The sequence below is a fragment of the Panthera onca genome, chromosome A2 (genome assembly GCF_046562875.1).
Source record: "Panthera onca isolate mPanOnc1 chromosome A2, mPanOnc1 haplotype 2, whole genome shotgun sequence".
Taxonomy (NCBI): domain Eukaryota; kingdom Metazoa; phylum Chordata; class Mammalia; order Carnivora; family Felidae; genus Panthera; species Panthera onca.
Window position 1 is genome coordinate 156,912,343 of NC_138340.1, and position 13,250 is coordinate 156,925,592.

Here is a 13,250-nt window from a genome sequence, read left to right on the forward strand (position 1 = left end):
TTCTCATTTCCTTAGCCCCTTACAGCATTCCTCACCACCTTACGAGCTGGACACAGAGCCGAGCACCTTTTGTTACTCTGCTGCATGATCTTTATTACATACGCAGATGTGGGCCCATCTGAGTTGTCTTGGCCACAGGCAACTGCCCAAAATGTAGTGGCACTGGGATTTCTTATTGTCAGATGAGACCAAAGAGTCATTAAGCAAGCATTGTTGCTTCTGGATTATGTAGATTATGGGATGAAAGCTGGAGAAAGAGATTGGACTGGAATAGGAGGATGGTCACGATTATAGAATTTACATGGTCCCAAGTTGGATTTAAGGCTTTGTAGCACGGACACGGATTTTAAGAGAATTCAGGGCAGCATGAAGGAGATCTAAGCACTGGGCTCTGTAGGTTAGAAAATTCTTGGGGCGCAGTGTATCTAAAGTGTGTGCCTGGAGAGGCAAGTGTGCGAGTGCATATGGGCCCAGTGAGAGATGAGAGATTCTGCAGGAGCCTCGTGGTGGGAGGCATCAGTGGGACCTGGGGGGAAGTGGTGAGGGATATGGAGGGGAAAGAGCAAAAAGAGTTGAGCTGAAGCACCTCACCAGGGGGAGGGCGGGAGTTGGCTGAACAACAGGGAAGGGCATGAAAAGCCTGCTGACCCTGGTTGGCTGCACCCCAAGGGAAAAGGGGCCGTTCTCAAGAGAGGAAGGGATACAAAGTTTCAGAGAGGCTAGGAAATTACTGGAACAGTGGGAGTAAGCAAAGTACCCATTTTCAGCAGGGGAGAGCTTCTTTGTGGGGGTGCTACATTTGGGAATTACAGCGCAGTAGCGAGGTTTCTGACCTGGATTGCATGTCCTTCCCGCCCCGCCCTTGAATGAGTATCAGGTTGAATTTCACAGCTCCCCTCCCTTCCCCCCTGCTTACCTCTGCCAGGGATTCTCTGCTAAAATTATCCCCTCCCTGAGCTGGGGGCTGCCCTTCTCTGCAGCTCTCCTCCATCCAGCTTCCTCTTAAGGGGGAAGAGGAAATTGGGCCATGAGAGCAGAGTCGTGATATTAGGGGAGGGCAGGGCAGGCGCCTGGACCGAAGAGGGAGACAGGAGCACGTGCACCTTCACAGGCCACCCTCCCCGCGGGCGCATGAGCTGGTCATTTTCCACTTGTTTTCTCAGATGGGGAAAATGAGGCTCAGACTTCAAATAACACAAAAAAGGGAAGAAACGTAGCTTGAAGGCCATGAAGTCTACAATTAAATAGATTTTGAATGCTGGCTCAGCCTTTTGAGGTATTGGAGACCTTGGCTAAGGTACCTAGCCTCCTGGAACCTCGGTTTCCCTTAGCTGAAAATGAAAAGTGTTCTCCCTTAAAAGGTCCCCATGAGGATTAAGTATGATGTGTGGTGACACAGTATTAATGCATTACAAATGCTTGAGAATTGTGAACTCTGGCAGAATGAGCTTCAGTTCAATAATATGCATTCATATTCAGTGCTTGCTATGAGGGCAAACACTAGAAGTTTTTTGCATGCATTCTCTTATTACCATAACCCTCTAAGTTACTGCCTTTCTAAAGAAACTGAGGTCAGGATGTGAAACAAAATGTTAGCTTTAATGTATGCTCTTAACTAACAGTATGACTTCTGTGACTTCCTAGCATGAGATTTTTTTTTTCCTCTTCACTTTTTTGGGTTATAGATTTTTCCCACTGGGCTGGGAAAATAAGCCTGAGACCAGAGACTATCCCATCTTTGCACTATTTTAGGTAGAGAATAGAGAACAAGTGTATCATGTTTGAGAAACCAGAAGAGAAAGAGACCTCTCCAGTGCTATCAGGAAGGCCTCATGCAGGCCTTGGAAGGGACCAAGTATTTGTAAAGATCTGGGGGGGCGGGATCCAGTGGGGAGTAGAGAAGCTACTACTACCAGCGAGTACAATTAGAAGGTGTGTGCGGCTTGGGGGGTGGTGGACGCAGAGTTAACAGTTGCCTAGGTGAAACAAAAGCATGTGGTCATGGGTTTGATGCTAGACTAGATGTGCAGAGGGAAAGTGATGTCTGGAGGCCGTTAAAGACAATGTAATGGTGCATTGTCCAGTGGGCTGGGGGGCTGGATTTGAAGAGGTCTGAAAACAAGGGTGTAACCCAGAGAGAAAGTTCATGCTTCAGTTGATGGGAAGCTGTTGGGCGAGGGGGCGGGCAGTGGCTCGTTCACACCCACCTGTACTCCAACACACACTTTCCCCTGCACATGTGTCCCATATGGTCATTTTTGGCAACCTCCCTTCAAATAGCAATTCCATAAGCCTATAGGTTTTACTTTTTAGTATCGTAGACCCCCAAGAAAATCTCTTCAAGGGGCACCTGGGTGGCTCAGTTGGTTAAGCGTCCGACTTCAGCTCGGGTCATGATATCCCGGTTCGTGGGTTTGAGCCCTGCATCAGGCTCTACACTGATGGTGCAGAGCCTGTGTGGGATTCTCTCTGTCCGTCTCTCTGCCCCTCCTCCACTCACTGTCTCTCAAAAAACAAAAAAATAAGCTTAAAAAAATATATTCAAAACCCCAGAATAATTCATTCCTTACACAGTATACATACCTTCTAGAATGTGTGCATGCTTATAAATTTGTTTCCAGATTGTAGAGCTTTTCACAGAACTCCCCAGAAACCCATCTTCTAAATAAGAACCCAAGCATTGTACCTATGGGTAGGGGGTGGTCATAGTTTACATGTTCTTTTCTCCGTTTTAAAGACTTTAGTTAAGTATTCTCTACAGTCAGCATGGGGCTTGAACTTACAACCCCAAATCAAGAGGTGCACACTCCCCCAACCAAGCCATCCAGGCACCCTGACATTTTATTTTCTTGTTCTCTTAAAGATGGTAACCCATGAGATATTAACAATTTCCGATGTCAGACTCAAGTTACTCACAAATCCCTGCCCTCAGCGTTAGCAGCAGTAGGTTGCCTTGACTCTCCCAGTTTCAGAATCTGGTTTTTCTACTTCACAAGCTGGTGTTTCTACTTGGCTTGGTGGAGTGTGGATTTTCCCAGTCCCACTGATCTCTCTGCCTTCAAATCCTGGAATCTATAACCAGGTCCTGATTTTCTAAGGAAGCATGAAGAAACAGTAATTGTGTTAGATACTTGTTTCTCAGGATTATTGAGTGTCTATAGAAACTGGCTACATTCAGGAGAGCCCTTCTCAAATGTGACAACGTTTTCTGTTTCTAAAGTTCCCGCCTCCCCCAAAGAACCTACTTTGACTTTGGCACTCTATTCTTTCATCTTACACCAAATCATTAGATCTCTTTCCTTACGTTCTGCCTGCAGAGAAGGCATCTGTCAGCCTTCAGGCCCTCACACCAGCACACATTTGTAATCATTGGTGGTGGATTATAAGCCTTCGAGCTCATAGGGTTGGTGTTAGAAAACGTGCTTTTAATGGCATCCACCTCCCCTGCTTTGGACAGTGCCATTTAGCCGAGGTCAAGGTTTAATTGCAGAGCAAGTGATTGGTGTCAGTACCCTGCAGTCCCTGAACTTGGAATACCCTGGGGCGGACCCCACTTGGTGACAAATTCTAAACTATGCGTTGGCTCATGTTTGTAACTTTTCTTCTATAGTGAGGAGTTCACAGGGGAAGGAATGTCCTAGGAAACTTGGCTTAAAAAAAAAAAAAAAAAAAGACACCAGATAGGGTAGTTGGGCCTTGGCCAAAACTTATTTATTGACCCGAAAAAGGAGGAGTAGCAGAGAACTTCCCCGTCATCCTTTTTGTTTGTTGGGCTCATGATGAGAGACACTCCCTTCCCCCCCCCACCCACCCCATGCCCCTGACCCACTTCTCCTTCTCCCGTGTTATCTAACCTGCCCTGACAGACCTAGGCAGGTGCTCCATAGTCTACATGGAGGCTCCGTCCCTCCCCAAGAGTCCAGGCTTCTGGTGTGACTGACATATCTGTCTGGGAAGTGGGAGAAAGGCCAGAACCCAAGGCTGTTACCCCTGCTTCCCACACCCAGTGGGTAATAAGAGTGGCGTCATGGGGATGACACCAAAGCATTATTAGTGGCCTCTGGCAGATAGAAATAGCAAAGCTGGAGGGGCAACCTGAAAACTGGCCGGGATGGGAGAGTTGGCCCCACAGATGAAGACTCAATCTTGGGAAGATACTGAGCTGGGAGCAACTGGACAGGGAAAGATGGCAGAGAGGCACCAGTTACTCTCTCACGTGAGTTATCCTCCAGATCCCTCCATCCAGCACCCACCCCTCACCTTTCCTCGGGGAAGCGAGGGCAGGACACCCTAAGGGTGCAGGTCCGGTGCCCCCGGGAACACACAGGTCTGAGTGTGCAGAGCCCCTCTCCATGCTGGTCTGGGCGATGTTTATAGGGGGCCCAGTGGCTTGGGGCTGGAAGCCTCCTTGTGACTATGGAGGGGATAGGGCTGCTGGCCCCCGCCGAGGGAATTCCCTGCGGGCTGTCCCTCAGGTTCTTGTCCCAACCCCTCCCCCGCACCCCTCTCACACCTGCTTCGACCCCAAGCAGATCAGATGTGGCAATGGGGGGGGTCATGTGACGGAGAGATGGCTATAAATAGCTGGGGGTGGGCATGCTGCCCCAGACGCCTTGGGGACAGGCAAGAGGACGGGCTTAAGGAGCTGTACTGGGGGAGGCCCCGGGGCGAGCAGGCCAAGGCCTGGCCCAGGGAAGGAACATGGAGCGGTCGGAGTCCCAGCGGCGTGGGGGGGAGCAAAGCTGGTGGGGTAGTGCCCCCCAGTACCAGTATATGCCTTTTGAGCACTGCACCAGCTACGGACTACCCTCCGAAAATGGGGCCCTTCAGCACAGGCTCCGGAGGGACGCAGGCCCCCGTCCCAACACCCGCCCCACACAGGTAAAGTCCAAGGGGGAGGGGGTGGTGGAATCCGGGGACAGTTGTGTGACGGCTGGGGGTGGGGGAATGAGGAATCAGGTGAAAGCGGGAGAAGTGTTGTGTTAACTTTAAAAAGTACATGGTGATGTGTTCAAAATACGAAAATCCTTCAAAGGGCTGAGCTCAGCTAAGCGTGCATTTATAGAGATCCCATCCCCTTTTTTTATATAACCCTGACTAACAGGACACCCGAATCCTAGGGGGGAAAGGCATAGCCACACAGGCTTGACTAGCCCGTGCTTACATAACCTGCCCAGAGTGGTTGGCGTGGGAGCCCACACCTCTGTGTGAAGCTGCCTCTTACTCCCTCACCCCCACGCAGACACCACCAGCTCTCTCCCTGCTGACCCTCTGCAGTGCGCGCACAAATAAACGCTTCTGCACAAGGCAGAAGAAAGGTGCTGGGGTAAGTGGAGAAAACGAACTGGATTGCAGATCAGTGATCAAAGGTACACCAGGGTCAAAATGAGCAGAAGAACCGCAGCCTAACTTTTGGGTGGGAAGGTGGATCAGGTAGGAGCCCATCAGGTTGCAGGTGCCCCGCCCCGGGGAGGTAGAGGTGTGCGTGCCTAGTGAGCTCACTGCGGGCGTCTGGATGGGTGGGCTGTGGACATCTAGCACGGAAAAGGGGACTGACGGCACAACTATGAAGGAAAGCTTGCGAGGTTGCCGCAGATAAACAGGCAGGTGATCCGTGAGGAAGTGTGTGTGCACATGTTTTAGCTAAAGATGGCGGGGAGGGGTGGGTGATGAGGGGATGCAGACAGGGCAGGGAACCAAGGGGTGGCTGTGCAGGTGATGTCAGCACTGGGGGACGAGAGGATCCACGCAGCAGTTGGCATCATCCCCGGAGATGGAGATGGTTACTAAGGGCACCCCTGGGGAATCAGTGGGGGCGGGGACACAAAGTCAGGAGAGATGGGAATGGTGAGTGCGGGGAGAGGGGCTTCCCGGAGAAGGTGGGGCCTGGCCTGGCCTTGCAACACCAGACGGGATTGGACAGAAAGGCCCCTCCTCAGGGCCCTGCTCCTCTCACCGGTCACCACATGCCACCACATGCCTCCGTGGGGCGAGTGAAATGCCGTCAAGGTGCGGCGACAAAGTAGCAGGAAGCTTCCTGATGGAGAAGAATGGTAAATTAATTTCAGAAGTAGAGCTGGCCTGAAAGTAAAGAAGAGAGGTTTGGACTTAAGTTTTTCTTTGTTTCATTTTTATTATGGAAAATTCCAAACTTAAAAAATAGACCCGTGTAATGAACCCCCAAATGCCCCTTACCCAGCTTTCAACAATCACCGATATTGTGTCTACACTGCTTCACCTCTCCTTCCCATTCCCAGCCTCACCCCTACACACCCGTGAATCCCAGCATCCCCCTCACACTTGAGCTGTCCCTCCCTTCCCCGAGCTCTGCTCTGATGCGGTGCCTCACCCTGAACCACCCGGCACAGATTTGGCTCTCTCAGGTGTTTCCCAGCCAGGGTTTGGTCTGGAGCACCCCCTTCCTCACCTCCACACCCCCTTCCTTGCCTCCACCAGCCTGAGGCCCCAGACAGCTGAAACAGCAGGTGGAGGGACATGCACTGAGCCACAGGGGGAGTGTCTGCTCTCTGGGGCCAGGTAGCGCAGGGAGGGACACACTGTCTCGCTCAGTCACCCATCTCATCCCAGAAGACAGAACAGCCATGAGCTGGGCAAAGAGTGTGCTCCTGTCCAGAACTGGGGCGTAAACTCTGCTGCTCATATTGTGAAATCAGATCTCTCCCACCCAGGCTCTCCCAGAACTGGCAACACGACCTGGCCTGACCCTGGCCCCAGAGGACGGAGCTAGTGAAGGGGGGGAGGACAGACCAAAAGCAGTGAGAGCCCTTGCTCCCCTTGCCCCAAACACACGTGTTCTCCATGGGGATGAGAGCAGAGGGCTCCCAGATCTGAGGGGCGCCGCTCTGTCCTCTCCCCGTAGTGTGAGCGTCTAGTAATCCTGCCATGGGAAGTCCCTTACCAGGTCTGCTTCCTGTTTGTGCACATGAGCACAGGGAGGTGAGGCGGGTGGGCTTCCTCTGAACTTGAGAGAGCATCTGAGGGGCCTCAAGAGAGGCCAGACACACCAAGGCAAAGAGAAACCAAGAGTCCCCTGCTAGTCTGTCCTTGCTGGTCCACGTCAGGATTCCTAGGAGGGAGGCCAGGCAGAGAAGGGGGGTCTGGGATAGTAGGGAGAGGCTGACACACAGTAAGCTGGGTCACACATAAAACACCTGATTGACACGGATGCCCCGTCTTAGCAGAGTTCCTGTGTCTCCACTTTAGAGTAGAAGCTGGCCTCCTTGCCATCCATCAAGATGAGGACAGAGATGGGGTGAGGATGGGTACAGGGGTAAAGGCGTCCAGAGTGGGAGCGTGTAGATGGAGCACCGAGGGCAGGGACCACCACAAAGTGACCCTACGTGAGGCTCTCAACGCCCAGGAATTTAAAAAGCTGTTTGTTTCCCCTGTGGGTCTGGGTGCTTCCCTCCGTCTATTCCTTCGGACTCCAACAAAACAGACGTTTCCCATTCCCCCCGTGTCCAGATTTATGGCCATCACAAACAGCAGCCCCCGCACAAGGAGCAGGGCATGGGGATGCCCCCGAAGACGGGCTCCAGTGACAGCCTGGACAGCAAGGATGAGGATCACTCTTCTAAATGTCAAGGTGACGGGGACTAAGGAATAAAGGGATCTGGAATGGAAGGAGACGCAGGGATTAGGAGAACTGGGACATCCCCACCGCCTGTAGCTCACTCTCTGCCCTCCCCTCACCCACACCCAAGTCCCCCTCCAAGCAGTAGGGAAAGGCATCTCTCTCTGCCTCCTCTCACCCTGCCTGGCTCCCTCTTCTCCCTCCCAGCCACCCCCAGGAAAGGAGAGTTAGAAAGAACTCAGGTATCCCATGGGCAAACCCAGTGAATGAGGTGCAGAGATAGACAAGACCCCAGGGGCCCAGCTCCTCCGCTCCTGTCCTCAATCACAGCCCAGAGCAGTGACCGGTTAGCCGCTCTTTTTGTCTTTCCCTCTTCCCAGACTGTATGCGCCGCCTGGGACACATGGTAAGAAGGAAATTAGGAGAAGACTGGATCTTTCTGGTGCTCCTGGGACTGCTTATGGCTCTGGTTAGCTGGAGCATGGATTATGTCAGTGCCAAAAGCCTTCAGGGTAGGTTTAACCTGGTCCTTTACCCTCAGCCTCTCTTCGCACAGCGGTTCCTAGAGTTTCTAGAGTTCCTGCCTAGGATAAGCTGGGCGTGTTTGGGGGAGAGGGGGGCGCTGCACAGAGGAGGTCTGGCCCAGGAGAAGACCAGACCCGGACCCAGATCCACTTCTGCCCCTTCAGCTGCTGCCATACAACCTGTGGGTGCCCCTCTAATAGGGTGACCAGCTCATCCCCATTTCCCCAGGGCTTTTCTGGTTTGGGCACTGACCACCCTGAGTCCCAGGCACCCTCCCCCCACCCCAGGTTCTGGGCAAACTGGGGCAGCCTGCAGTCCCAGCACTCAGAAGTGGGGTTCGCAGATTCTACCTCCTACAAGTGGTGGGAACTTGGACAGGTCACGGCACCTCCCACAACTCAGGCTCCCTTGTGTCCAGTGAGAACAATACCGTGTGGTGAGGTCAGACGGGATGGCCAGGCCGTGAGGACGCTCCTTGCACACTGTGATGTGCTGCACCGTGGGGGTGCGGTGACATCCCGCCACTCTGGGACTGAGCTCAGGCACGTGTCTCTGCAGCCTACAAGTGGACCTATTACCAGATGCAGCCCAGCCTGCCTCTGCAGTACCTGGTCTGGGTCACCTTCCCGCTAACTCTCATCCTCTTCAGCGCCCTCTTTTGCCACCTCATCTCTCCCCAGGCCGTTGGTGAGAACCTCCCCCCTCCATCCGCTCACCACCCTACCCCTGTCGTGTCATCAGTGTTATCTCTTTAGCCTGTAGACCCTTCCAGTGCCCTTCCTCCCTCGCTCAGCCCCTCAACCCGACTGACGGCCCTTTCCCCTGTCTTGCCATCGTCTCCCCACCCACGCCCATCACCACGTCCACCTGTCTGGATGTTTGTCTCCCTTTTAACCTCTAGCTGGAAGCGGCACATAATCACTCTTTGAACCTTTTAGGCTCCGGGATCCCTGAGATGAAGACAATACTCCGTGGGGTCATCCTGAAGGAATATCTCACCGTCAAGGCCTTTGTGGCCAAGGTTGTGGCCCTGACTGCAGGGCTGGGCAGTGGCATTCCTGTGGGGAAGGAGGTAAGTCCACTGGTGCTCCGGCAGAGGGCAGCACTGAGCCCAGAGGGAGCTCTGGGAGCCTGAGACCAGGGGCGCTGGGAGAGCCCGCGCCAGGGTACGTTAGGGAGGGGAAATACTAGGGAAGGTCCTAGTCCTGGAGTAGAATAACAGAAGTCTGAGCCGGTAGGGCCTTAGAGCAGTCTCCCAGACTGGGCCCTGTTGACATTTTGGGTCGGGTAATTCTTGGTTCTGGGGGGCTGCCCTGTGCATTGTGGAAGGTTTAGCAGATCCCTGGCCTCTACCTCCTAGATGTTGGTAGCGTCCCCTAGTTTCGAGAATCAGAATGCCTCCAGATACTGGCAAATTTCCCTGGGGGGTGGGGAGAGGGATCTCGCCCGGTGGAGGACCACTGCCTTGGAGGCACTTCAGACCAGTTTCCTTGTTTTAATATTACGGAAGCTGAACCCCAGAGAGAGGCTGTGTTTTTTCAAGGTTATACTCACGTGCATTCTTGCCCGGCCACAATCGGGAATCCACACGGCAGCCAGAGTCTTTTCAAAATGGAATCAGTACTGGCAGAACCTCTGCTTAAGAACTTCTAATGGCTTTCCAGTCTTCTAAAAATCAAGTACAAACGTCTCTCTGGGGCCTAGGAGACCTGTGCTGATCTGGCTTCTTTCTGTCTAGTCTTCTGCTCTCCCAAGCTTCCCTTGTTCACTGCGTTTGGGTGACAGGGTCTTCCTGTCCCTCAATCGCACAAGCTGTTCCCGTCCCAGGACCCAGCGTGGAGCGTTCTTCCTCCTGACACCCACGTGGCTCACTGCCTCATTTCAGTGGAGACACTACTCAATTGTGGCCGTCCCTGAGTGCCTTCTCTAAACCCACATCACACCCTAGTCTGTCTGCCTCTCTCTATCCCCTCACCCTTTCTCATTTTCCCCACCTGTAGCCTGATTGAAATGCTGGTCCATCTCCCCCCCCCCCCCTCACCCCCCACCCCCTTCCCCTCTGGAATGAAGTTCAGGAGGGCAGATCCTCTGTCGTGGTCACTGCCGCATTTGTGGCACCCAGCTCAGTGCCTGGAGCCATAACGCTTGTCCAGTGAAGGACGCACAGCCTCCTGTCTGGACCCCTGCTGCTGACCCCTCACCTCCCTCTCTCTCCCAGGGCCCATTTGTGCACATAGCCAGCATCTGTGCTGCTGTCCTCAGCAAGTTCATGTCAATGTTCTGCGGGGTATATGAGGTAAGGTTGAGAAAGAAAATGAGGGATGGGCTGTGTGTGCTTAGGGCGTCGGGAGGGCTGCCTTTGCTCTGGGCTGGCCATGATGCTGAAATGGGGCGTCGCGCTAACCCACGCTCCTTTATTCTACACACACACCGCGCCCCGCCCCCCCCCCCCCCCCACCCCGCCGCCACGTACCCCAGCCTTTTCCCGGCCGCCCTTCTCGATCTGCTCCCCGGCTCCTCCAGGCCTGCAGGCCCACCAGCTCCCATGCTGCCCCTCGTCAGTGCCCCCCCCACGCCCCCACGCCCCCACCCCCTTGCCCCATCCAAGCTCCGCCCTTGCCTCCTGTACCCACCCTGTCCCTCTGTTTTCCTGGTCCTCCCCACCCCATCTCTCACAAGCACTGCTGCTGGCCCTAGCCCTCCACCTTCCACGTCCTGCGTGCTTCTCTGTTGCAGACCGTGTCTGGGCGGCTTGATCTCCTGGTGCCGGCCTGTGCGGTGGGCGTGGGATGCTGCTTTGCAGCCCCTATCGGAGGCAAGTCCCACTTCCTCCCTACCCCGGAGCACGACCTGGAAGGGGGTTTGAGTGGCTGCCTAAGCTTTGGGGTGGAGAGGGTGCTCGCTGAAGGGACTGGTGGGTGGGCATTCAAGGAGTGACCCCGGATCGCAGCCCCTGGGTTCCAGGCACCCACGCTTTTCCACCAAAGGGCTATGTGTTCTTTCGCGGCTGGCGGCTGTTTTATGCAGGCTTTTATTGGTACGGTCTGTCTGAAGTCCTCTCTGTTTCTCTTCCTATTGACACTTCTTGCCCGGGTTGTCCCCATCTCCAGCCCCTCTCTGATGATCATTTATTGGCTTACCTGCCTTGCATATATTTACCTTTTATTTCTAAGTTTGGCTTGCCCTATGAGGTCACTTCCTGTTTGCCAAACTAACTGAGTATCTCTTGACCTGGGAATCACTGGGGAGATGGGACCACTGTGAGTCTCTGTGACTTAAGCCTCTCTTTCTGCCTTATTCCCCACCCTTGCCTGTTCTCCGTTCCTCTCTGCTCCCCTTCCCTGCCCCACCCCCCATCTCTGTCTGTCTCTCTCTCTCCCCTAGTAGCAGCCATACTATTACACTGACATGCTGACTGTGGGCTGTGCTGTGGGAGTTGGCTGTTGTTTTGGGACACCACTCGGAGGCAAGTGATTTACCCCCTCCTACATCAGTCCACTGCCTGGCGATACTGCCCCCCAAGTGCATCCCCAAGTGCGATACTGCCAGTTAAAACCAAAGTATGACAAGAACAGCAAACTTTAGTGAGCATTTACCATGTGCAGGTGATGTTCTAAGCACCTTACTCCTGCTAAAAACTGTATGAGACCGACAGCACAGAGGAGAGGGAGGAGAAAACTGATCACAGAGAGGGTAAGTGACATGAGCAAGGCCAGCCCATTAGCAAGAGGTAGAGCGGGGAATGAAAACCAAGGCAGTCCCCCCAGTCCCCCTACTTGTAACCAATAAAGCCTGTCAAAATTGTTGGACACCTTTGCCCTCCACTTATTACGTCCTCTAACAGGGGACCTTATGTAGTGTGTTCTCCATGGGAGAGCTTCCATTGTGCGTGTTATCAAGGACACGGGGGTCTAGGTGTGGTTATTCAGACTAATGGTCAGCTTTAACGAGGGCTGCGGACAGGAATTAAAAGCACCTTTGCTCCCTGACAGCAACATAAACCTGAGATTAGTTCTCCCCGCACATGAAAGGCAAAGGGCAGCTTTTCAGACTGTTTTCTTTGTCCTGGGTCACTAACAAGTGGGCACGGACAGAGAAAGCAGCCATGTTTACTTAGTGGTGAGTCCGTTGTAACAAGATTAACACAGGAGGGACTACATGAATCATTCATTCATTGGATTCATTGGTGATAAAAAGGGCACCGAGTTGACACTGGGGAAACAAAATTGCCGGAAAAGCATATGCTCCTTAAACGTTAGAGGTAGCTTTTCAATTATGAAAATGTAATCAGTCCCTTCATAGAGGAGTGCGCAGGTAACTCCCACGTCTCAGCTCAGGAGTGACTTACGAGTAAGCGTTCAGAGGGAGCAGAAAGTGTGTCATACCCGTTTGTCCTGATGCTGTGCCCAGCGTAAGATCAGCTAGCATCCTGTCTGTACTTCTGGTGTCAGCTCTTGTCATTAAAGTCACCAGTCTCCACGAGTGAGGGGTGTATTTGAGTTTCTGTACACACTTCAGTGCGTTTGAATTTCTGTACACGTTAGACATTCACACTTAACATTTGTACCCACTTTCACCTTTCTCTTTTTGCCTTACAAATCCAGAAGGTCTGAAAAGCATTTTCAGACAGGTGGGCTTTTTAATTTTTTTTTTTTTTAATCAGCCAGATTATTTTAAAATGAAGAGAATGTGTATTTTTTGCATAAAACTGGAATGTCTAGGATGAACGAGGAAGGTTTCTCTTGGTCCAGTGTAGAATATAGGGAAGGTGGTAAGGGAGCGACAGGTAAAACATGGCTCTTGACCTTGAGAAAAGGTTCAGTACTGAAAAATTAAGATGCAATTTTCAGGGGGCGCCTGGGTGGCTCAGTCAGTTGAGCATCCAGCTCTTGATTTCAGCTCAGGTCATGATCCCAGGGTCTTGGAATCAAGCCCAGCATTGGGTTCTGTGCTGAGCATGGAACCTGATTGAGATCCTCTCTCCCTTTCTCTGCCCCTCCCCCACTTGCGCACGTATGCACACACTCTTTCTCAAATTTTTTAAAAATTAAAAAAATAAATACCCTGGAAGGTAGGCTTATTTGATTATTTTTCTTTTTTTAAGAACATAGAGTAATTCTGAAAGAAAACA

At 52.7% G+C, this 13,250-nt stretch overlaps 1 protein-coding gene across 3 annotated transcripts in view; it reads left to right on the plus strand.

Moving 5' to 3' along the window:
* The first annotated feature begins 3,835 nt into the window (after positions 1 to 3,835).
* CLCN1 (chloride voltage-gated channel 1) overlaps positions 3,836 to 13,250 on the plus strand; it is a 33,535-nt gene continuing 24,120 nt past the window's right edge. Inside the window, exons 1-7 of one of the 3 annotated variants that reach the window (XM_060633360.2) lie at positions 3,836 to 4,216; positions 7,486 to 7,606; positions 7,975 to 8,106; positions 8,678 to 8,806; positions 9,058 to 9,191; positions 10,338 to 10,415; positions 11,507 to 11,585. In XM_060633360.2, the coding sequence (XP_060489343.1) occupies positions 4,112 to 4,216; positions 7,486 to 7,606; positions 7,975 to 8,106; positions 8,678 to 8,806; positions 9,058 to 9,191; positions 10,338 to 10,415; positions 11,507 to 11,585 (778 nt within the window). In that variant the 5' untranslated portion in view covers positions 3,836 to 4,111. The other 2 variants (XM_060633359.3, XM_060633361.2) reach the window with 2 other exon arrangements.